Source organism: Kogia breviceps, chromosome 20 (assembly GCF_026419965.1).
Source record: "Kogia breviceps isolate mKogBre1 chromosome 20, mKogBre1 haplotype 1, whole genome shotgun sequence".
NCBI classification, from domain to species: Eukaryota; Metazoa; Chordata; class Mammalia; order Artiodactyla; family Physeteridae; genus Kogia; species Kogia breviceps.
The window spans coordinates 28,754,309-28,780,821 of NC_081329.1; the positions used below are offsets into that span (position 1 = coordinate 28,754,309).

The 26,513-nt window shown below is 43.4% G+C and overlaps 1 protein-coding gene across 3 annotated transcripts in view; it reads right to left on the reverse strand.

The window, feature by feature from the left end:
* Window positions 1-26,513, reverse strand: part of ZMAT4 (zinc finger matrin-type 4) — a 306,499-nt gene that overhangs the window by 59,586 nt on the left and 220,400 nt on the right. Inside the window, exon 6 of one of the 3 annotated variants that reach the window (XM_067022485.1) lies at window positions 1,650-1,784. The exons of the other annotated variants lie outside the window; for them this stretch is intronic. Coding sequence (XP_066878586.1) covers window positions 1,681-1,784 — 104 coding nt within the window. The 3' untranslated portion in view covers window positions 1,650-1,680. Of the gene's footprint in view, window positions 1-1,649; window positions 1,785-26,513 lie in introns of those variants that run through there. 3 annotated transcript variants of the gene reach the window in all.

Below are 26,513 nucleotides of genomic sequence, written 5' to 3' on the forward strand. Positions count from 1 at the left end.
TTTCTCCATAGCGCTTACACCATCTATCAGATTATTGATTTTACTTTTTAAGACAATTTTCTTCAATGCTGCTTTAAAATCTAACATTCAAAAAGGCACATATCGTTGTCTTTCTGTTCCAAGCACAGAAAAGTGACTGACATAGAAGTACTCAGTAAATATTGGAATAGATAAATGAACGAATGAAATGTACAATCATTCAAAGGTAATTCAGAGAAGCTGAACATGAAGATATGTTTAATCTTTAGAGAAATATCCAAAACGGTCCTTTCTTTTGGTTACCTGGATGGGAAAATTCATTGACCTACTATTTGAGTTTCATGGCTATTTATTTATTTATTTTTTGCGGTACGCGGGCCTCTCACTGTGGTGGCCTCTCCCGTTGCAGAGCACAGGCTCCGGACGCGCAGGCTCAGCGGCCACGGCTCACGGGCCCAGCCGCTCCGCGGCACGTGGGATCTTCCCGGACCGGGGCACGAACCTGCGTCCCCTGAATCGGCAGGCGGACTCTCAACCACTGCGCCACTAGGGAAGCCTCTTTCATGGCTATTTAAAACCAATGTTTGTGGAAGGGAGAGAGTTTCAACAGTAACTATGCTGCTCTCTTCCTTCCATCAAGATTCTAACGTGCCTCTCCAAAAGGAAGTATTTGAAGATGCAGAGAGTATATTTTTAAAATTCCCTGAGTTTTATGATATAAGATTATACCACAGATTAAAAAAAAAAAGAATCATGCAATTCATGTTTTTACATGCCAGTATGTTATATGTATAATTTGAACATGAAAGTAAGGTACCATGTATATTAGTGACTTGATTTTGGAATTCTGTGAATGTGTATAGGAAAAGAAATAAAACATGAGGCCTACAATCCAGTGAGATCAAATCCCAACAGCTATAAAATACTGCTTTGATATTTCAACTGACAGTTTCTAGGATTAACTATCACCAGGTATGTGAATTGTTACAGGATTTTTTCTGATCAGCCAATACAAATGACTATTCTCTGGTCAATAGTTACAATCTGGTGGGAAATTTTGACTGGAAAAGAGTTAATTCAATAAGGTCAGTATACAAAGGCAAATCAATCAAAAGTCATAAATTTGAGATTTTCTGAAATCTTACAAATGTCTGACACTGACCTTCTACTCCAAAGTATTTCTAAAACGAATTCTTAGGGCCCCAGATTCACTCATTGCAATTTACTTTATCGTTTCTCCTCTTTTTACCCCATTGCACTTTAATTTTACAACACTCTGCCGTCCTCTATTACTTGGTTATAGCCATGGAGAACGGGAAATGTCTGATTCATTTACGTATTTCCAACATAGGGTCTGGCACATAGTAGGTATTCAATTGAGGTCTATTATTACAGTTAATCAGTAGGACTCGGTCAAATACACACACATACATACACAAATGCATACACATAAACATGTATACATACATATACATACACACATACGCATATAGACTTAAATGTTTCTATGCTGACTTTCAGGAAGTTGAAGAATTCGATTTCCAAGGTAAAATTGGGAAAAACTTCACCGAAGAAGGGCTTTCCCTAAGATAACAGGTCTTCACCGTTAAAAGAGCTAAGATTCTCTTCCCTTTGGTAAAAATAGGGGCACACCTCGTCTGACGACATACCATTTTAGGGAATCATCAGCTTGCTTTGAACCTAAGAGTTGGCATCTGCGTTGGTGTGCAGCTGTGTGTGCCGGGGCGTGGCTTCCTCTCCCAGGGCTGTGCCTCGAGGCAGGAGGGAGGGTGGAATGGAGACGTCTGCAAGGAGGATGGAAGAGGATGGAGATTGCTTGAGCATGCGCTGTATAAGGAGGAGCATGGCGAGGCATCACTCAGTCCCAGCACAGTCTCTTCCTCTGCCTGCCCTCCCTCACCACGCTCAGTGCCCGAGTCACGCTCGGGATTCCTTGGACCGTGATGGTCTCTCCTGGTCATGCAGAGTTTGTGCTAACTCTTCTCTCTAACTTCTCCCAAGATAAAAAGGAACCAATTAAAACATTTCTACACAGCTCGGTACAGGAGGCCAGCGGGTCCTGCCTGGGTACCAGCCCGCAGATCCTTCCTTCTCCATCACGGTGGACCCAACTGCCCTTAACAACGGACAAATACACACACATACACCTAACACCCAGCCGCACCTCTAGCGGTCCCAAGACCCCCTGCCAGCCAACCTTAGGCAGCAGGAAGCAAGGAAGTTCTGATCCCGGTAATTGTGCTTCTGGTTTTTTTTGCGGTACGCGGGCCTCTCACTGTCGTGGCCCCTCCCGTTGCGGAGCACAGGCTCCGGACGCGCAGGCGCAGCGGCCATGGCTCACGGGCCCAGCCGCTCCGCGGCACGTGGGATCTTCCCGGACCTGGGCACGAACCCGCGTCCCCTGCATCGGCAGGCGGACTCTCAACCACTGCGCCACCAGGGAAGCCCTAGGTAATTGTGCTTCTGAAGGGCTCCCAACATCTAGGTTGTGTAACTCCATCTCACCCCAAGTGTGGAGACTAGATTCTCGGATTGGCCGTGATGCCTGAGTACACTGGAGAAGTGCTATTTCCTCGTGTTGGTCCCCCTGCTGTCCCAGTCCCCTTCCAACTGCCCGCAAAAAAGACCAGCAAGCCATTCGATCCTTGCCGTCAGTTCCAGAACTCTAGCAGGGCGGAAGTTAAGTAAAACTTTTGTCCCTCTGACCAGGTGGGTTTGGAAAAAAGTCTATTTAATCTATAGCTGAGCACTTAAATGTCAAGCATGTAACATAGGCCGGCAGCAGGATAAGACTGTCCTCCATCCCTCAACTTGAAAATGGCTCTCGCTCCCAGCAACTTTTATCGCTTGAATATTTTCAGTTGTTCAAGGAAAGGCTTTATTCGTCTGATGTGCCATCAGGGAGAACCGAAGATCAGGTGACACCTGGTTGAAACAGGGTCAGGATTATAGGGCAAGGGAAAGCTGAGGATGGTTCCTAGTGGTTTGGACTGAGGCAGCCCTTTTCCACTTGAACCAAAACTTGCAGTCCGGGTACCAAAACCCACCAGCATAGCGTTTTCCAAGACAGGTTTAGCAAGCCCTGTAATTTAGCAGGTCTCCAAAGTTCCCAGGAAGGGGGGAGGTAAATAGCAGAGAAGCAAGGAAGGGGGCAAAGGTGAAAGGCAAGTGGGAAACTGGGGCCTCTGAGGTCTGTTTTATTCCCCTTATGTGCTCAGTGCTTCTCAAAATATCTGTGATAAAGAACCAGAATTTTTTGTTTTTATTGACTTTTAATTTTCAATATGTTGCAGACCGAACTTTTGTGAAATCCAATAAAAATTAAATTAGTAGGAAAATAAAATGAAAGCAAAGGCACGTAAAATACCAGGTTAGAGTTTTACTATCAGCTTCAACTACTTAAAATGACTCTCTAAAGTTAGGGGGAAAAGTTTCTAAACGTTTACTCTCAATGTCTGTGCTTATCTCATTGCAGACCAGTAAAAACTGGTTCTCAGAGCATCACCGGCCACGAGCTACTTTTGGAGCAGAATTGCTTTCATTAAGTGGAGTTTGTTGCCTCTAGATCTCAAAGCCCCACCTGCCCACGGGAACAGGCCCCGCTCCACGGCGGGCATCCCTGTGGCCGGCTGGCACTTTTTCCTGACAGCTACCTGCTGGTGGTCCTCATGCTCTTGTTCTCAGTGACAATTTACACCCCAGACCCACAGTTAGGCACTAACATTGGCCAATCCGATCACCTACCAGCACTTGGGATGTGGCCAAACCCCAGAGACACCTCGCTGTGACAAAATAGCAAAGCCAGACCTTTTATTCTGCATTCTTCTCAATTTTCTTCTTACCTCCCCTCACTTTCTCGATTCCTCGATGGATAACTGATTCAACACACTTTGGTGTGCCTTCCCTCCAAACTTTCCTTGTAGCTTTGGACCATGGTTTCCCCCAAGTTTCATGTCCTTTCTGTTCCCTCAGATCCCTTTGAGAAGATGTCCCAGGTTCTAGCTGAGCTGGCAGAGCCTCAATTCAGAGGAGTCAGGTCACAGAATTTGCTGTGTTAATGGTCCGATCCAAGCCCTAGTCCCTTTACTCTCTCCCGACATAGTCAACTAGTCCCAAGGTAAGGCAGCATCTCCAACCTTTATAGTTATTAGAAGATTAATTAATGCGCAGCAATTTGAACAGATTCCTATTGGTGAACTCGACATAGTCTGTTTAAAGATCTTTTTTAAGAAGTAAAAGTATCTTCCAATAATGTCAATCCTTGAAAACAAACAAAACTACAAAGAATCCACAAATAAATGCCCACTCATTATTGAATCCAGAGCGTGGAGAGCGTGCGTTGTATACAATAAATCCAGGAAACTGAGGGATTATTCACAGAAGCGCACATGACTCAATTTAAAGAATACCCAAAATACTGTTCACATGTACAAGGACCACCTGGGTGTCTACTTACTTTTATCTTGGATCAAACAGGCAAACCTTTGTGAGCACATCATGCCTTAGGTAGACACAATACTACAAAGCAAAAATGGGTTGGGTGAAGCAGTGATGCAGGGTTGGAATTCATCCCATGAGGAGATATCCAAAGAAAATCACACACAAAATATCCGAATCAAGTGGATAATCCACCAAATCATATACATTTTTTTTTTTTCTCTTTGCATCTGTCTGGAAAGCTTGATCGCCAGTTGAACCACTTAAGGGAAGATGAGTCGTCTGCTTCATGTGGATGAAAGCAGGAAGCATTTCTTTCATAAATGACAGGAATACAATTTAATTCTGTTATCTTTTCTGCTTGGGAAAAGTGCCTGGATTTTACACAGAAATAAGAATTCGATGTTGGCACATTTGCCATGTTTTCTTGAGACTGTAAATAAGAAAGAGATGGTGCTTGTGCATTTCTGAATCGTTGGTATGTCTTGGATTCAAATGTGCAGGCTCTGTAAACAGCAGAAAGGAAAGATAAAGACGGGGCAATAAGAAAAGGAGGTTGTGTGTGAAACCCAGGCTGGTCCTAGACTAGGCTTCCTCCTATTTTCAAACTGAGTGACCAGATTTACCCTTTGCGTTACTCGGCTGGTCTTAGCTAATGCGTGTGACAGCAGTTATGGAAATTTCTCTTCATCACCACATAAATAGACAATTATCATTTTCAAAAAGAACCAAGGTGGCATCTGCACTTTCCTTTGAGTTCTAACAAGTGGTCTGTGCTTAACTGGTGCTGGGAAAACTGGACAGGTACATGTAAAATTATGAAATTAGAACACTCCCTAACACCACACACAAAAATAAACTCAAAATGGGTTAAAGACTTACATGTAAGTCCAGACACTATCTAATTTTTCGAGGAAAACATAGGCAGAACACTCTATGACATAAATCACAGCAAGATCCTTTTTGACCCACCTTCTAGAGAAATGGAAATAAAAACAACAATAAACAAATGGGACCTAATGAAACTTAAAAGCTTTTGCACAGCAAAGGAAACCATAAACAAGACCAAAAGACAACCCTCAGAATGGGAGAAAATATTTGCAAATGAAGCAACTGACAAAGGATTAATCTCCAAAATTTATAAGCAACTCATGCAGCTCAATAACAAAAAAACAAACAACCCAATCCAAAACTGGGCAGAAGACCTAAATAGACATTTCTCCAGAGAAGATATACAGATTGCCAACAAACGTATGAAAGAATGCTCAACACCATTAATCATTAGAGAAATGCAAATCAGAACTACAATGAGATATCATCGCACACCGCTCAGAATGGCCATCATCAAAAAATCTAGAAACAATAAATGCTGGAGAGGGTGTGGAGAAAAGGGAACCCTCTTGCACTGCTGGTGGGAATGTAAATTGATACAGCCACTATGGAGAACGGTATGGAGGTTCCTTAAAAAACTGCAAATAGAACTACCATACGACCCAGCAATCCCACTACTGGGCATATACCCTGAGAAAACCATAATTCAAAAAGAGTCATGTACCAAAATGTTTATTGCAGCTCTATTTACAATAGCCAGGACATGGAAGCAACCTAAGTGTCCATCAACAGATGAATGGATAAAGAAGATGTGGCACATATATACAATGGAATATTACTCAGCCACAAAAAGAAATGAAACTGAGTTATTTGTAATGAGGTGGATAGACCTGGAGTCTGTCATACTGAGTGAAGTCAGAAGGAGAAAAACAAATACCGTATGCTAACACATATATATGGAATCTAAAAAAAAAAAGGTTATGAAGAACCTAGGGCCAGGACAGGAGTAAAGATGCAGACATAGAGAATGGACTTGAGGACACGGGGAGGGGGAAGGGTAAGCTGGGACGAAGTGAGAGAGTGACGTGGACTTATAAATACTACCAAATGTAAAACAGATAGCCAGTGGGAAGCAACCGCATAGCACAGGGAGATCAGCTCGGTGGTTTGTGACCACCTAGAGGGGTGGGATAGGGAGGGTGGGAGGGAGGGAGACGCAAGAGGGAAGAGATATGGGAACATATGTATATGTATAACTGATTCACTTTGTTGTAAAGCAGAAACTAACACACCATTGTAAAACAGTTATACTCCAATAAAAATGTTAAAAAGAAATAAGTTCCTTTGGCAAATACACAAGTTGTGGAATCTTTTGCTATAGAGAGTCACGTAAAAGTAGTTTTAATGGACCGTGTAATAGCTTACTTGACTGTGCCCTTTTATTTTAGCATAAAAGCATAAATATTCCATTCAAACGCAGAAAATCTATTCAAGGCAAAAATACCAGCCTAGTGCATGAGTTACAACACTCTTTGGGTTGTGGTCCATTTAGAGGACAACAATGTGTCATCATTCATGGTGTCTGCCCAGAATTTGTATGTATTATCTGTGGGATAGATCTGATCTCTGAAATTCACACTTCAACTTATTGTCTGGTGCATGTAATCTCATTTAGAAAACCATTATTCCTTTCTACACCAAATCAATGTAGGATTTCCTTCTGGAAAAATAAAACGTACTATGTTTCTTATTCTGAGCACTAGGTATGGGAGACCAGTAAGGACGAAAAGTAAAAGTCTCAAATGTTCAAATGGTTTCTCAAGAGAGGTTAAAAATAAAATTTTACTATCATCTATTTTAGTTTTACAGACAAGCAGCTTAAGTGCCACAGTAAACCGGGGAAGTAAGGTGTGGAACTCTCCCCTGTAACCTAGAGAGCTGATTTTTCAGCAAGCGTTTTTAATGGTCAGACCTGCCTTGTCACGGTCGAAAGGCAGAGGTAGTCCAGAGGAGGGCAAGGTCACGGGCTTCGGGTTCAAACAAACCTGAGGTTTCACTCCCAGTCCCATGACTTGCTGTCGTGACGCACTGAGGCTCAGTTTCCTGCTTTGCAAGAATAAAGATCATTTCATTCACTCTGGAGGGTGATTGTGAAGGAATGAATTGGCAACATATATAAAGGACCCAGTACAGTTCACGGTATATTACGGATACTCGATCAGCGCTCATTCCTAATCTCTCCTTTTCTCTCTCCCACGAGTCTAATATGCTAAATAACAGCCACCAGCGCTCTGGGGCAATATTGCAGCCCAAAGATTCCCTTGTGTGTCAACGCAGCTAGTGGGTAGGAAACGCAGGTTCTACGTCAAAGAAGTCGCTTGTGACACCCATAGAAAATTTCTAATTCCATATTCCTGGCAACTCGTTCTCAGTTTCCTTTATTGCTACCCCTTCCCATGTACACACAATAGCCGTTCCTTATACATTGATATTCCTCAAGCTCCTGTGCTTGGCTCTTCTCCTTGATCTTCACTTATCACTGAGCTGACCCACTCAAGGACTCCAGCTTCTACCTCTGTGCTGAAGTCCATACGGTCGGTCCTGGCTTCACACCTTAGCTCCGGACCCCCGAATCTCATGGCTGACTGGCATCTTCACCTGAGTGACCTCCAGGCACCTCAATCTCACGTCCCAAACAGTCTTCACTCCCTCAACCCACTTAATCCTCTTACCTCCCAAGAAAGCTGTTTCTCTGATCTCCTATATTCTGGTTTATTGTATTCCTACCCAGTCATTCTCTAACCTGGAAATTCTTCACCTGCCCATTTAAATTGGCTCAATAAGTTTTACCCTCTTTCCAAGATTCCTACGTTCACTATCCTATTCAGCTATGGATGTTCATTCCCTCCTGCCTCTTCCCACGCCACACCTGTAACCTGCTCCTGACTTCCTTATCTACTCATGTAGCAAAGGCACATCTTATCTGGAACCTTGGGTTTCCTGGACTTGATGCCACCGCTGGGGACCAGGAAGTCACTTGGTCTTACTGAGAGCAGCACCAGGCCAGGCACGTGCACTGGGTGACTGGTTTCTTCGGCCACTTCTGGACTTGAAAGAAACATCACGCTGCAGGGCATGGAACCTGGCATCCCAGAGCAGCCTCTGAAAGCTTGGGTGACGCCACCTGATAGCATGAGAGAGTCAGCCTTCTAGACGGCCAATTTCCCCCAAAGAAAATCAGAGATGGGATAGATCTGGACAAAGGAATGCTCCCTTGCTCCTCCCTCTTATGGGCTCTTTTAAGGTCAGCTTCCTTGATAGACAGTCCAGTGGCATTCCACATACTGACTAACAGCCCTGCTGCGTCACCTCTGTATCTTCTCACAGCCCATCACGAAGCAGCAGCTCACATAGAGATGCATCACGTTTCATTATATCATATCCTTCTCTGCATCCCCTACCTGGTTCCTCACTTCTGCTACCCTGGGCTTGCACCCGACAAAGCGTTGACATTTAATCCTTGCCTTGAGCTCTGTTTTCTAGGGAACCCAGGACTAAGAAAACTTCTAAAAAAGATTTTGCACAACTTTAAATAAAAGGCCATGTTCCAAAAGGTAAGAAGGCTTGGCTTAGTTTCCTTTTTCTGCAGCAAGTATTAAAAGAAAAAGTAGTTTAAGAGTCTGTTGGGGGAATGCTACATTCATTTTACAAAACTTTGCCTTAGGTTTTCTAGCAGCCAGAATGAAGAAAGAAACATAATAGGTTTCATAAGTTAATAACAATTGGAAGTACATTTATCAAGAACAAGTATCTCAACTCTGACTAGACCCTGAGCTTTGGGAGGAATTTGTCATGATGTCATGACGATCTCTACATAAGAGTCATAAAGTAATGCAATGAATCATATCCTTTATATTATATATTTTTTACAAAATTTAAAAAAATACACAGAATGCTCCCCATGTCAATTTTTCTTATACTAGAATTCAGGGAAAGGCAATGCAAGATTTTAGGACAGTAGTTGTAAAACACTGATCTACACAAGAAGTTTCTTTGAAATACACATTTCAGGGCCTCATTCCAGACTCATGAATCAGAATTCCCAGGACTAGAGATATGTATTTTAGACAGGATGAAGCCAATGCACATGAAAGGTAGAATACTGGGAATTTCTCCAATGGTTCAATCTAAATGGTATCTAGAAAAATGGTACAACTTTGGTAGCAGACACAGCTTCTAAGAATCCAGTCTAAATGTTATCCTAGAATGGGGGATCACTACACAGAAAGACACCATCATCGTTTGGATTTGAAGAATTACGAAATGTGTATAAAGCTAAAATGGAATGGCAAATTATGGATCAAGAATATGATGAGTGTTCTTTGAACAAATATCTGTGACACACCCTCTGTGGTTACAATGCCTTAGCTAAGTAAGTGGCATGGGACATGCAACGTGGGATCCTTAAAAGCAGAGGCAGGGTCCCAACCATCCATAAGCTTACTGGATAATTCAGGAGAAGTGCCACACAACAAAAGGTTATATCACTCAGGGCGAGATGATGCACCATGAATTATGTCCACTGATGCAAACCGTCTCCTGAATATACCAGCCACTGAGGAAACCCAAGACCAGCCAAATGTTTTGTCTTTTCCAAAAGGAAGCTTTCGTCCCATAGATAGCTTTGCTGCTGACAATTGATGTGAGATTAAAAATACAACAAATAAGGCACATGGCACAGATCAGAGCACTAGAATGTTCTCAGAAATTCTACCCCACTCTCCACTTTTAGAAAGCATGACTGAGACAGCCTGGCTGGTCAGAGTTGAATCACCATTGTTTTCTTTCTTTCTTTTTTTTTTTTTAATTTTTATTGGAGTAGAGTTGCTTTACAATACTGTGTTAGTTTTTGCTGTAGAGCAAGTGAATCAGCTATATGTAAACATAGATCCCTTCTTTTTTGAATTTCCTTCCCATTTAGGTCACCACAGAGCACTAAGGGTAGAGTTCCCTGAGCTATACAGTAAATTCTCATTAGTTACCTATTATATATACATAGTATCAATAGTGTATATATGTCAATCCCAATCTCCCAATTCATCCCACACCCCGCTTCCCCCTTGGTATCCATATGTTTGCTCTCTATGTCTGTGTCTCTATTTCTGCTTTGTAAATAAGGTCGTCTATACCACTTTTTTTCAGATTCCACATATGTGCGTTAATATACCATATTTGTTTTTCTCCTTCTGACTTACTTCACTCTGTATGACAGTCTCTAGGTCCATCCATGTCTCTACAAATGACCCTATTTTGTTCCTTTTCATGGCTGAGTAATACTCCATTGTATATATGTACCACATCTTTATCCATTCATCTGTCGACAGGCATTTAGGTTGCTTCCATGTCCAGACTATTGTAAATAGTGCTGCAAAGAACATTGGGGTGCATGTGTCTCTTTGAATTATGGTTTTCTCAGAATATATGCCCAGTAGTGGGATTGCTGGGTCATCTGGTAGTCCTATGTTTATTTTTTTTTAAGGAACCTCCATACTGCTCTGCATAGTGGCTGTATCAATTTACATTCCCACCAACAGTGCAGGAGGGCCCCCTTTTCTCCACACCCTCTCCAGCATTTGTTGTTTGTAGATTTTGTGATGATGGCCATTCTGACTGGTGTGAGGTGATACCTCATTGTAGTTTCAATTTGCATTTCTCTAATGATTAGTGATGTTGAGCATTTTTTCATGTGTTTTTTGGCCATCTGTAGGTCTTCTAGAGTAATGAGAATAAAAACAAAAATAAACAAACGTGACCTAATTAAACGTAAAAGCTTTTGCACAGTCAAGGAAACCAAAAGCAAGATGAAAAAACAACCCTCAGAATGGGAGAAAATATGTGCAAAAAAAGCAACTGACAAAGAATTAAACTCCAGAATATACAAACAGCTCATGCAGCTCAACATCAAAAAAAAACAACCAACCGAATGAAAAAATGGGTGGAAGACCTAAATAGACATTTCTCCAAAGAATCACCATTGTTTTTTACACAATAACCTCCAGGCACCATGTTTCCATGATCTGGGTGTGTGGCAATGAGCCGACACACCATGAGGAACAGTACCATTTTAATATGACATCAGATTCAATATTTAGAGGTATTTTTAAACATGAGTCCACTTCTCACAAAGAAAAAAAAATTCTTTGTCCTGGGGTATCCAGGACAAGGGCAATGTGAGGCAATGCTTTCATTTATAACAGATTCCTGCAGGACCTATTGGTATGTATCTTCTACATCACTGCTCTAAGAGGCGAAACACTCACAAACAATTCTATCAGAGGGTCTGAGGATAAAAAGCACCTATAAATAATGCTTCCTGACACCAAATATATTTCATAGTGTCTAACAGATGCTCCAGATTTTAAAAAGGAAACCATGGCTTAAATATCTTTTAAGGGGATGCAGTTCGTGTGGACAGAAAATCAGATACTCTTGAGTACGAGGGTTTTAATTGTCTTTTGAGACTTTTAAATCCAAGCTCCTAACTCATTTGTTTAATGTAAAACCTGAAATTGTGTGGTCATTTTGATTGAGCACATTCCATTTTTCCTGCGACTAGAAAAAAAAAACAATAATTACAAGTTTTAATGGTCAGAGCCACACTAAAGATGGAAAGGAGAAGTGAGGGTCTAGCAGAGCACGGAGGGTGAATCGGGCACCTCTCAACCCCAGGAAGCAAGAAGCACACCCTGGCCGAGAACAGGGGGATCAAGGGAGACCACGTCCACCACAAACATCCCAAGTGCATGCCCTTTAATTGTGGGTCAGCGATGTCTTTTTCAGACGTGAAGCCCAGCCCATTCCCTACAGCCCAAGACACGTCAATCTAGTTTCTCAGAGTGAAATCATTAACAAGGGAAACGCACAGTAGACACACAATAGGCCATCAGCCAAATAAAATCCCAGTGCTTGGAGGCTATTTGTCATAACATAGAAATCTAGATTTTTCTCACCAGCTGAATACATTGTCCCCTACATATGAACCTTCAAGTTGCGAGCTTTCAAAGATGCGATCGTGCATTGCGTTCCATCCACGACAGGCGTGAGGGAAATGACAGCCTGCCCTCCGTCCCCTATTGCTGACGACCCTTCAGCTCTGCCATCTCCCTCCTGCTCTCCGTCCTCCAGTCAGTAACTCTTCTCGCCTGTTCCCTCGATGCCAGCCCCTGTGTGCCGGCTGTTGGACTGGACTACTGTGCTTTGCAAGGTACTGTACTGTGAGATTAAACATGCTTTCTTTACGTTTTACTTGTTTTTTATGTATTATTTGTGTGAAAAGTAGTATGAACCTATGACAGCACAGCACTATACAGCCAACTGTGTTAGCTGGGTCCCTAGGCGAACTCTGTTGGACTTATGAACAAATTGGCCTTACGAACGCGCTCTCGGAACGGAACTCGTGCGTATGTAGGGGACTCAGTGTGTTCCGAGAGAGCCCAAGATGTGGAAGTGTCTGGGCCCGTGGCTTGTTCAGGAAGGTAGCAGGCTGAGAACGGCTATAGGGCAGGAGCCCTGACCCAGCCTGCCACTCTCTACGCTGAAGGGTCACGGCAGAGGCACACTTTAAAGTGACAAAAGTCTGGGTGTTTAGAGCAACAGGAGAAGCGAAGCTGGAGCTAAGGTTGATGTGGGAACTGTCAGAAGCCCCGCTCCTACTCCGTCCTTCCCCAGAGGACGGCAGGGCTGGGGGCCGCAGGGCACAGAACCAGGACAAAGCGAGGCCTTTCCTGCCCGGGGATAGGGGATCTGCCACCTGACTAATATCACTTTTTTTTTTTTTTTTTTTTGAAGTATGGTTGATTTACAATGTTGTGTTAATTTCTGCTGTACAGCCAAGTGACTCAGTTATACACACATAGACCTTCTTTGTACATGTCCTTTTCCATTGTGGGTTATCACAGGAGATTGAATCTAGTTCCCTGCGCTCTGCAGTAGGACCCTGTGTTTATCCATTCTAAATGTAAGAGTTTGCATCTACCAAGCCCGAACTCCCAGTCTATCCCTCTCCCTCCTCCTCCGCCCTTGGCAACCACAAGTCTGTTCTCTATGTCTCTGAGTCTGTTTCCGTTTTGTAGTTTATTCCACTGTTAAAGACCATTTTTGTAGGATTCTTCCTACAAGATCTAGGAATCCTGTTTAGTAGCAGAGCAAGGACTTAGGTCAAAGGAAGCCATGTTTGGTTCAGATTTTGAGATGCTCCCAACGTAAAGTCGACCATACGTTATTATAACACAAATTATCCAACCAACGATTCCTCACTCCTATCACTTGTTACAGGTTTTATTAAGTTCTTGATCCAGCCACTGGGGTTTGCCGTTGCTTCTATTTGAGTCATCCCATAACAAACGGCCCTGATAGGTTGTAATTCTGCAATGACAGTGCCTAGTACAATTTGTATGTGAATGGGCATAAACATGTTCCTCTCTTAGTGGTTTTCTCAGGCAAGCCTTTTTTGCTGCTCAATCGCCTTTCAAGCCTGTGCCGTACATTTATTTTTCAGCAGAAGCATTTGATTATATATCCCCTGCTGCTTATTCATTTCTAATGCGTCCTAGACCATTTGGAATTCTAGTAAATTCTCGACAGAATTATATATATTCTAATATTAGCAATGTTCTGTTTCACAAAATTGAGGCCTGAGTCGTTTTGTTAGAGAAATGACATCCACCGTTATTGAGCTCCATCTTTATAACCTAATAAGGATGGGTGATGCCCTGAAAGGATAGTGGGCTGGCTGGGAGACACTGTGATTCTAGTCTCAGCCCTACTGGGAAGGGACTTGGGGGTGGGGTGCTTGGGAAAATGACTCAGTGTCAGACACAGGGCTTGTGCCCATGAGATAGGCCTGCACTCACCAGGACCACCTGTGGAAAGGCAGCAGGTGGAAACATGGGAAGATGTTGGAAGGTGCAGGCAAGGCCAGAACCTGCTGCATTAAAGGATGGAGGCAGATACAAGAGCCTGAAGATAGCCCTAAACCCATACTCTAATCTGGAGGAAAATGGCTGGAAGAGGCTGTAAGTCCACTAGCTGGTGCTTTGAAGTGGGTCCAGGTCTGAGCAGCTGGTAATCTGCAAAGACTCAGAGATTCAGAATTTGGAGCAGATAATAAGGACAGAGGAAAGAAGAGAGAGTCACCCCGGTGGTACCAGGCAGGACTGGGAATTTCAAGTCACAAGGTTAGAGCTGAAGGAAGAAGCAACAATAGTGACATGATGTGACATCCCTGAGCTAATGGCATAGACTCCTCGGGCCCTGCCCTTGGGCGTGTTTTGTACCACATCCGTAAGTGGTCCAGAGGCCTCTGCTTTCAAGGTCAATGGGAAATGGTGGTGATGGTGGGGTTGTGTAATCAGGAAAACATGGCATGTGTCTCTTTGGATTTTCCCCTCTGTAAAGTGAACAACTTGGACCACATCTCTAAGTGTCACTCGGTGTCTAAGTTTAATTATTCTAATGATTCTTTGCGCCATCTATGAATTGTTCAAAGCAGGTCAAATCATGTTTGGTAAAAGCTCACCCAAAGCTTTTCAATTTCAGTTGTGTCGGAGGCAACACACCAGTTACAAGGTCAGGGAATTTATTTTAAAGGCACTATAAATATTGAATATTTTTTATAGTTTTCGTAAAAATAGAAACTCTACTCCCATTTACTAAAGTAACAGTTATCAGAAGCTTAGTAGTAAGAGTCAGTTCAAAGTATTTAACATGTTTAAACTGACCATCACCAATACATGAAAACACAAAAGAAAGTTCAATTGATAAATGAGCTGCTAATTCGTTTCACTAGCCAATCACTATGGCTTATAATTTAAGCATATGAAATGCAGAAGAAACAAAATAGTTTATTTCAGACATCTAGAGTTTACACTTGTATCTGCCCAAAGAAAACGGTGGAGAGGGAGTATGTGGGTAAGGTACACCATTGAAGGATACTGGGAAGGACCGTGGACCCAAATACCTGATTTCTCAACCACTTACGAGGGGGCCCCTCCACGGCTAAGGCTGTAGACTTCCAGGAACCTGGCACGGCTGATGCACGCTTACAAAGAGGAAAGCACACTGGGCCAAGAATCAGTTCTATTCTAAATAGTGGCACTAACTGGGCGGCTTTGCACAAATCCTTCACTTCTCCAAGTTTTCTGTCTCATTTGCTAAAGAGGGTATTTAAGGCCAGCTCAAATGTTATGATTCTACGAGGTTACTTAGCATTAACACTGCGTTTGACAAACATTGACCGCTTCCCTCACCAATGTGTTGGACTCTTGTGTTAAGGGCTGGGAAGCAAGACAAATAAAACAGCACATGTGGCTTCAGGGAGCCGTCGGTCTGGCTGGGGAACCACCAAGGACACTATAACTGTTACTGAAGTCGGGTCTAGCTGCTCAAAAGCCAATATTTGAGAGGCAAGATTGGTGGAAAGGAAAGTTTGCTTTATTCTAGAGGCTGGCAACCAAGTAGAAGGTGGACTGTTGTCCAAAGGCCAACTCCCCACTGCCAATCAGTGGGCAAGAGCTTTTAAAGGGGAGCTTCAGGGGTGTATAGGTGGAGGGAGGGGATTACGTGTAGAAACAGCACAGTCAGCTCTGACAGTCCTCTTGAAATTGGTCCTGCCATGGTCTGATCAGCATCATCTTGATTGTTTTAAATCCAGTTAAACTTCAGTTCCAGAGTTGGTTCGTTCCCATTTCTTTGAGGCCAGTTCTTGGAATTGTGGCCACTTATGTCATGGCTACAGTCTGGTCATCGTGTAGTTAACTTCTTCCACCTGGCGGGGGTTTCGGTATCTACAAGACAGCTCACAGGACATGGCTCAGAATATTATCTATAGTCCTTGAGGAGGAACTAAAGGTCCTTGACTTTATTTAATAACTAAGCTATTGTTATTTGGTCTTATTTGACTGATTTTCCTTTGTTTCTGTCTTTTCTCATGTCTCTGATTAAATTTACTCTTTTATTAAAGTTTTCCTACAGACAAAAAGTAGGCTGAGGACTTGGTGGGGCGGGGGATAGTGGGGTCTCTTCTGGGAAGGGTCCATAGGGTCCTGCTCGGTTTCATAACCATGGGATGCTACACAGACAGAGGGAGGGTCCCCTGACATAACAGAAGAAGCTAGCTGGAGATTAGCAGCTGTCACTTGAGTGCCTGGCCTCATGGTGGCACAGTGGGGCAGCATGCAGCACTAGGACAATGTGACATGGTGACAAGACGGCAGACTTAGAGGCCTCTCAAGGCAAATACTGTAACTCTAAGAGCTCCTCTGTGAATCTGAAAAACAAGACTAATATTATTTCCCTTGCAGGGTGGGTGTGAGGATAAAAGTGAGATAATGCATAAGAAAATACTAGTAAATGCCTAGCATAATTGTAACAGGGAAGAACAAATCTGACTCCATATTAGATCTGTTCCTTTTACTTTAACTTTTGCCCTCTGTTGCCTATGCTTAGTCAGCTGGCTCTGCACCTTTTGTAAAAGAATGTTGCCTATAGCCTGAAATATACAGGGTAGCCCATTCTCAAGGCTCTGACCTTTAAAGGTATAACAGTCCTCCATTCATATAGAGATAAAAAGTTGCAGAACAGAGAATAACATTTGTCTTGTTGGAGGTTTTACAGGAACATCATGACCTAAATGATGTGGGAAGATGCAAGAACAAAGGATTCTGACAGCAAGAAGTCTGCAATAACCAACCACACCCCCTCCCCTTTTAGTATAAAAGAAGCCTGAATTCTAACTCAGGCAAGATGGTTCTCTGGGACATTAGTCCGCCATCTTCTCAGTCTGCTGGCTTTCCAAGTAAAGTCATTATTCTTTGTCCCAACAATTCGTCTCCTGATTTGTTGGCCTTTCATGTGGTGAGCAGGATGAGTTTAGACTCGGTAACTTAATTATTTTGGTGATTTTCATTTTTACTAATATGCAAGTTACTCAGAAGATGAACCAAGAGGCCAAGAAGACAGATGTGGCAGTTTTGCCTCAGCTTGGCCTTGCTTAGCCTGGCTGGAGGAAGTGGTCATCACTAGCCTGCAGACCCCAGATCTCTCTTTTCCAAGACCGCCAGGGTATATCAAGGCACAAGGGGACAAGGGATGGCATCTAGCATTACAGCAACAACCAGACGAGAACAGTGCTCTTGGTTGTGGGAAATCCATCTCACAGGGGCATGAGATATGTTGAGTTCTAAAACCACAGGGACCCCGAGACAGGTCACATCAATTCTAAGATGAAATAAACAACTCTTCTTCCTCCAAGTTTCACCCTGCCATAACAAACCCCAGAACTAACAAAGCCTCAGCCTGCCCCATCCCAGCAGCTACAGTGCTAACGTGTTTGACTCCACTGGGAGAGGCTTCTGTGATTGGTGGCCCTTTGTCCCCTGTATCCTACAGACACTCAAGGCTTAGGAGAAACACCAGTTTGCCAGACTCTCATCATCGGCCCAATATCAACAACCTTGGAGAAGCGCGTGGGTCTGCTCACCGACCGCACTCACACTGCCTTTACCTGTCAGTGCCTTCAGGATCCTGCGTTTTCCTCTGTTGGTGTATTGCAAGCACATGGGCATGGATCTGCTACAGACTGAGTTGTGTCCCCCCCAAATCCATATGTAGAAGCCTTAACTCCAGTATGACCGTATCTGGAGATGGGGCCTTTAGGAGGTAATTAGGGTGAAATGAGTTCATAAAAGTGGGGTCCTAATCTGATAGGACCGTGGTCTTATAAGAGGAGAGAAAGAGATCTCTTTCTCTCCGTATGCACGCACTGAGGAAAGGCACATCGACTGAGGAAAAAAAAAAAAAAAAAAGCACAACCTAAAAGTTGAGAATTTTGTTTTATTTGGTAGACTTTCTGAGGACTTATGCCTGGGAGGCAGCCTCTCAGGGAGAGACTGCCCTGAAGAGGTAAGGGAGAAGCCAGGATCTATAGGTGTCTTTGCAACAAAAACCAGGTAGTTGGAACATCGAAAGATCACTGTTAGTTAAAGAAAACCAGATTCATTAAATTCAAGTTAATGAATTTAGTGCTCTTCTATGTATGAGAAGATGGAAGGGCCAGTATCCTGTTTTCCTCCATCCTGAATCCCCTCAGGGTGCACACTGGCGGGGTGAGGAAAAGTTCTAGGCTGCGGTGACAGCTTGACGGCAGCAACAGCCTCTGATATGGCAGGTGACGTTCTTTGTCCACAAGCAGGTAAGGAAGAGCAAGAAAGTGACCATCCGCAGACCAGCAAAAGAGCCGCCACCATACGGTGAAAATGCTGACACCCTGGTCTTGGACTTCCAGCCTCCAGAGGTAGAAGAAGATGCATTTCTGTGGTTTAAGGCTCCCAGTCTCTGGTATTTTGTAATGGCAGCCCGAGCTCACTAAGACAGTGTCTAGCTTCATTACCAAATTATGAACACCTTAAGGGTAGAAACCTTGATTTGTTTGCCTTTGTTGCCTGAGCCTCAAGCGCCCAGCACACATTTAATTCTTAAGAAGTGTTTGTGGAATTAGGGAATATCTGATTGAATGATTAGCTGTGAATATACCTCAAAGTGTTCACAGATTCTTCTCAGATCTCAGTACACATCCTCTTCCTGCCTGCTTCCAGAGAAAGGCACTGAACCACATAAAAGGATTCTCTCCTATGAGGGAGTCTTCCACTTTTCACCCAGTTGCTGAAGAAGCAAAGCAGCAAGAGCTGGTTTGTGGTCAGTCAGTAAATCAACACACATCAACTGTGCACCTCCCATGAGCCAGGCACTGACCCAACCACTGAGGATGTGGCTGTGAAGACAGTGCCCCGAGTGCCTGCCCCAGGGAGCTCATACTGTGATGAACTGAAACAGATATGAAGCGTGTGGGGAAAAATCAGGTAATTGCAGATACTTCCAGGTGCCATGAAGAAGCTGAAACAAGGTAACGGGGTGGAGAGTGATGGAGCAGGGGCTGCGTTTCCTACAGTGTTGAGAAGCAACCCTCTGATGAGGTCCCATTGGAGCTGCAACCTGAATAATGAGACGGTGAAGATCTGGGGAGCAGAATTCCAAGCAGTAGGAACAGCAAATCCAAAGGCTGTGCGCATGGACCAAGCTTGGGATGTCTGGTGGAAAGATCAGAGTCGGACACAGAGTGAGGAAGAGGAGGGACAGAGGAAGGGGAGACGGGAGCCGGACAGAGTGGGCCTTCCTGGCTCTGACTACAAGTTCAGATTTCATTCGGTTACAATGGGAAACCACTGGAGGTGTTTTCTCAGGGACATGCAATAATCTAAGTTATGCCTTAGAAGTGTGACTCTGATTGTTATGAGAAGAGGAAGGACATTGGTCTGGGAGAGTTGAAGTGGCTTTGGCTAGGGTGGTCACAGTAGAGGTGGTTAAAAATGGCCAGACTCGGGGACTTCCCTGGCGGTCCAGTGGTTGAGACGCCGCGCTTCCAATGCAGGGGGCGCTGGTTCGATCCCTGGTCGGGGAACTAAGATCCTACATGCCGTGGGGCGTGGCCAAAAAGTTAAAAAAACAAATGGCCAGGGTGGGAGGGAGGGAGACGCAAGAGGGAAGAGATATGGGAACATATGTGTATGTATAACTGATTCACTTTGTTGTAAAGCAGAAACTAACACACCATTGTAAAGCAATTATACTCCAATAAAGATGTTTTAAAAAAACCACATAAAGAAGGTGGTAAATAAAATAGAAATAAAAGTTAAAAAAAAAAAAAAACAACAACAAATGGCCAGACTGTGGGTATCTGTTTCGGAGTAGAGAAAACTGGATCTATGGATGGATCAAATGTGGGACTGGAGGGAAAGAAAGGAATCAATAATGACCCTATGAGCAACTGCAAGGATGTGGTGCCATTTCTGGCGACAAGGTAGGAAGCAGGGCTGGCAGTGGCAGCGGGAGGGAAGATGGGCTCACCTGACACCTGTTAAGGCTGAAATACTTATTAGACCCCAAGTGCACATGTAGAACAGGCAGCCGGATACATCAGTCTAGAACTTCGAGAAGACGTCAGAGCTAGATAAAGAAATTTGTCAGTCAGTCGGCAGCATAAAGACAGTATTTGAAGCCAAGGGACTGGGTAAGTGCATCGGGGGAGAAGACATGGATGGAAAAAACCAGACGATAAGAATAGACCCTGGGGCGCTTCAATTGCTAGAATCAGATATGCAAGAAGAAGCCAGCAGGGAGCCAGAGAAGGTGCTGCCAGAGAGGAGGAAACCCAGGAAAGTGTGGTATCTCGGAAACCAATAGGAAATCAAAATGTTTCCTGTTGAATCCAATGAAGATTCTGACAAAATAGGAATTCGTATAGCTGCTTTCTAGGGATAGGAGCATCGGAAGGGATTTGAGACCTCAAATGCGGAAACTGAAGGAATAAAAGTCCCCAAGGATATACAGCTCGTCTGTGTAAAGGGCCAAGACTAGTCTCCAACACTAAACTAGCCTGCTAACCGCCAGTCCTGCGATCTTGACCTGTGTCACCTGCCCCATTGCATGCCGCCCTCCCTGATGCCCTGCTGTGAGCGGTAAACATGCAGGGTGTCCGGGGAATGGCCAAGCTGGTTAATATCTCTTTGTGATTGAGTGCTGTACCCAGCACACTGTCTGGGAGGACAGGCCAGATCTTTATCCCGCTGGTGTGAAGGCAGGTTTCTGTCACTATTAAGAGGGAGCCCCTGGGTCTTCAGAATTAAGAGAAAGCAAAGCCGTTGATTGCTAACGGGAGATGCTGGGTGGACAGGCACCAGTTAGAATTCAACTGCGGAGGTAAAAGAAAGCACAGAGAAGATAGGGGTAGGCTGCAGAGAGCCATTTACAACTGCAGCCCTCTGCAGGAGAAGCTGGGTTTGGAGTTTGGGTAAAAGGAGAACAGAGCAAGGAGCTGTGGGATTATCCATTGGATGAACCACATTTCCAAAGCAAAGTTCAGCACAGCTGACCCTGTGAAGCTCTTCCTGATCACCCCACTCTGAATTATGTGTTCCCTCTGCAGTTTTCCCAAATGATTCTGTGTATAAAATCGCATGGTTCTTCTCTACCTTTGTACCTATCTCCTCCACTGGACCGTGCCTGGTCTGGCAGACTGTCAGTAAGTGACTATTGAACCAATCGATAATCAAACAATGAATGGATCAGGAGGTTTGGCATTTGGTTTGTCCTTGAAACTCTGAGACATGAATTTCCCTTAAGAATATTGCTGCAGAATAGTCTACCAGAAAGGCTGAGATTTTCAAGGGCATTAAGCACACTGAGAATGTATCACCTCATTATGTAACTAGAACATTTGAGATATATCTGCAGTAGAGTTAGGCATTAGAATCTAATGCATAGATAAACAAAAGAATATAAGAATATATACACAAATACAAACCCGTACACACATATATACTCAAAAGTCTATATATAAACATACATATATGTGTGTCTTTGTATGTGTGTAAGTATATATACACACAGAGAAAGAGAGAGAAAATATTCATTGTTTTACTGACTTTATGGACCAGGAAGACATACACACTCCTAAAATTAATATTCATTAACATTTATTAACACAGTTGTAATTCAACTTATCATTTGAATTATAATACTTCTACCATTACCATTTTTTCTGCTATGTATAAGCCCGGAATAGAATTAAAACATCTTATACCTGGGAGATTTCAACATTATCTAGGCTGATTTTCATATTCAAATCGCTTCTTCAACTTTAAATCTAATGAGAGCCTCATCTCTCTTCTTATATGGTACTAGGCACTCTCTGTGTTCACAAATAGGTATGTTAATAAGGCTTTGTAATTGATACAGCCTTATTTCTTAGGGAGTCCTTGCAGAGGATGGGGAGGGAAGTGAGGATTAATCTACAGATGCAGAGGCAGGAGGCCAAGGGACTGACTGCTGGAAGGTCTCACTTCTGTCTCCGTGGTGGGAGGGGAAGCCACCGCTGAGAGTGAAGGTGATGGGAGGTTAAGAAGAGGCTTGAAATAAGTTGTCAGCTTTGGACCGGCCACAGGGAGCGGGAAAGAAAGTTACACGGAGATACACAGGAGGACTGAGCTCTGAGTCAAGAGCTGAGGAAGGAGTGTGTCAATCTATCAGGGCCCAAGGTTTAGGTGATTTTTCCCATTGGTGTCACCAACATTCCTGATCACAGGAAAGGAGGTGAAGACGTGTGGATGATGCCAGGTTACAGCCTGTCTGAGGGGGTGTGTAAACGCAAGAGGGCAAGGGACCTGAGGGTACTAATAAGGGGGAGGCAGGTTGATGTCTAGGTTATCAAAGAAATGAAGTCAGGAAAAAGTTGATAATATGGTATATATGGATCAAGGGACTAAAGGTCGTAACACTCAACAGTAAGATTTTGGAAGGTTTATTATATGCCAACTATTGTGTGAAGCATTTCACACACAGTATTTCATTTCATAATAACTGTGAAGTCTGCACTGTGACTGTCAAAGAGGCTAGGTAAATCATCCGAGGTCATACTGCCAATAAATGATAGAAATAAGAGGACTCAGCCCTCTCCTCTATTATATTACGACACCGCATGGTGAATAGTTATAGTGAAATTAAGCAACTGTTTTGAGCTTAGAAAGCTGTGGTCTGGGCATGAAATTTTGGATAGAAAGGAGGAATTACTGGAGGGCTGAAGGTCTAGAAGTTGGTAGCCTCAGAGGAACGTGATCACTAATTTGGAGCGGAGAGATGGAAACGTGAAAATGTCACTAATAAACAACAAGGATTGTCAACCCTGCTTCTGGGTTACTTGTAACTTAGAATGAAAACAAGGAGTAACCACGAGGGAAAACGCCAACACAAATCTATGCGATACAGAATCACCACTACCTCGAATCTAAATACATAGTGATAAAGATCCATCACACAATGGAACAAAAGATTGTATTTCTATGACAGATCATGTGGAAGTACATTATAATGTCTACTTGAGAAAGCCTTACCTTCAGTCTTCCTTTTCTATTGGAATTCTACTTGCTGGCAAAACAACAAACAAACAACAAACAACAAAAAACTTATTTTCAATTCCTATGTAACGATTTGCTGCTTCGTGTGAAATGTTTCACATCACTCATGTGGCTTCCCCCACCTGGGACGGCCATCCGTCAGTGGCATTGATGCAAACTCTCTCTTGTCTGGACCAAATTCCACATTCTACACAAAGTTTTTCCTCCTTCTCCAAACAGAGGTATAGTCGGTGCACCGTATCTGAGAGTGGCTGAATTCACAGACAGAGCCCAAGAACGCAGAGGGCTGCCTATACGGTGCCACTTTATACAATACAAGGGACTTGAGCATCTGTGGATTTTGGTACGGGGAGGGGTCTGGAACCAATCTTCCCCAGATTCCTAAGGACAGTTGTATATGATACTTGTGCTCCCAAATCCCCAGCGCGTTTATTTGTACTTCAAATGCCTATGCTGCCTTTCATAGTTACATCCATAATCAGTAAAACAACAGCTCACTTTCATTGAGAATATCATATTCCCTGTCGGGCCTCACATGGGTCCCTTGAAACAGATTTTCTCTAAACCTCACACATCTCTTATGTAGAGTATAATCAGTATCAGTTCCATTTTATAGAGGAAGGAACTGAGGCTCAGAGAGGCTAAGTGACTTGTCCAAGTTCACACCACCAAAGAAGTTCCAAGATTCACACAAAGAAGTCCAAGTTCACACCACCAAGTTCACACCCTTCCAAAGAAGGGACCAATATTCAGACACAGTGACGTCTATTGTTAGTCTCGGGCCCAAGCCCTGTAGTATTCTACACATACAGATTCACGTTCTATACATCTTGAAGAGTAGGTACAGGTTAAGATCTGAGTACAAATGATCTTTGTCCTTCCTGGGGTGCCATGACAGTGCTTTGCCCATAACAGGCTGTGCAAAGAATACTGAGTGAGGGGGTAAATGAATCGGGCTAGTGATAGTTAATAAGGGGAAACTTTGTTTCTGAGCATTTAAATAATTGTGGGAGAGGGTAAATTATCAGAAGAAAAGGGCTTAAAAAGTGAGGAATAGTTGGCAATGTAGAGGGCAAATGGGGCTACAGTGAGATATGTATCAGGACCTGAGCCATCCCAGAGCTACAGTAGCCCCACCAACCCCAGTCACTGTTAAAACACACACGTGTCAGTGTACCTGTGCATATGTCCGCAAAGTCATTTTCTTACCTTTAAGAGTTTGATTTTTCTTTTTAAAAATTTTATTAGCCTTTTCTTATTTCACTCCTTAATACCTAACCAATGCACCACTTGTCAACAGCATATACTTTGTTTTTCCAAAAATAAGTAAAGTTAAAAAAATGTTGGGTTTCCCTGGTGGTGCAGTGGTTGAGAGTCCGCCTGCCGATGCGGGGGACGCGGGTTCGTGCCCCGGTCCGGGAGGATCCCACGTGCCGCGGAGCGGCTGGGCCCGTGAGCCATGGCCGCTGAGCCTGCGCGTCCGGAGCCTGTGCTCTGCAACGGGAGAGGCCACAACAGTGAGAGGCCCGCACACCGCAAAACAAAACAAAACAGGTATTCAATTCCCTCAAGTTCTTACAAACATTTTTGAATGTTTGTTCTTCATTGCCTTCAGTTACATGAGTTTTATAGACCGTCCAGAGTTTATAGTCTTTATCGGTGGGACGGTTGATAAGAGTTATCCCACTATTAATAGAATTGGACTCCATGATTGGGTGCAACAATCGTGAATTCCATTCAAATAGTAACCACACTGGGAGAAAATGAGACAATTAGAAACAATATATATGATCAGTAATCACGTATGTGTGTGGGGGGACGTGTGGGTGCATGCGTGTTGTAGAGGCCAATGACCACTGACTCCACTGAAGAACTTTGATGTCTGAGGGCTGAAAATTGGAAACGAACAGATGTGCACTTGAAATTGAGAGAACGCTACAGAACAGAGATTGAGATAAGGGGATGAGTAAGAAGATGAAGTTGGCATTGACCCTTAGGGGTTGACAGAAAATCTCAGGTTTCAGGGGAATAAGTCAGGGTGCCTCCAGAGTTCTAACTGTGTTGGTTTGCTTAGAGCTTCAAGTAGAGATATAGTCTGTTCAGAGTCAAGCCAAATAGTAAGAAAAAGCTATTTGCTAAGACTACATACCTGAATCAAGTCTTTACATTGTGGCCCAAGTGCAGAAGCCCATGGGTGGTCAAAAAGAATAGAGAGAGAGAAAAATAAAGCTCTTCCTTATGGGTCCAAGGCAGGGTCAGTTCATCATAAAAACCGGTCTTAGACAATCTGGAACAGATCTTATTCCAGAGGTTCAGCTGCCCACAGCCCAAGCACATGGACTTATGATAAAGTATTCCTCTGTGGTTCAGAGGGATGGGATGGAAACTAGATGGAACGTGATGCGAAAGAGACATTGTAGACGAGCAGCCCAACACCTTCACTGTGTAAGAGAGGAAGCTGAGGCCCAGAGAGGTGACGCGACCCATCAACATCTCCCAGCTACTTAACAGAGACAGGACTCAACTCCAGGGTTTCTGTCTCTGAGTCCATTACACCAAACCTTAATGAGTAACCAGGACTTTGTGAAACCACAGCTCCCACCAAAAGAAAGGGTTCGTAGTGAGCGATAGATGCCCCTCTTTCACACGTAACGGCATAAAAACTCAAGACTCTTATTTACAAAACAGCAGTGCTTGATAACTCATTTCAAATCAGTTAACAGTTAGCCAGCTGGTATCAGTGAAAAGCAATGCTGCCACTCAACTGGTCCATTAGCTATTTTAGTAAATGTAACGTAGGCATATTTTGCAAAAATAGACTCCAAACTCAAGTTATGGCATATTTTTGTTCATTACCCAGGTCAAAGAACCCACTTAGCTCACGGAGGCATCGTACATACCTTTCAAATAAAACACCTGTTTTGGTAAATAACGTTTCTACTGGCAGCACACCACCAGCCTCCATATTTCTAAGGAAATCTTTAGTTTTACTATTGTATATGTTTAAATGAAAATGTTTTCTCCAAGATTTTAAGGAAAATTTTCCCATTTCATACAGTAAGGACATGTAAATCGTTTGGGAATTTTAAATACATTTAAAAAATAATGTTAAAATGCTTGCGTTTCCTATTAAGCGTGGAAATTTCCTGAAGTCAAGGACTGTGTCTTGTTCATTATTGCATCCCAATATCCAGCATGATAACATATAACACAAACATA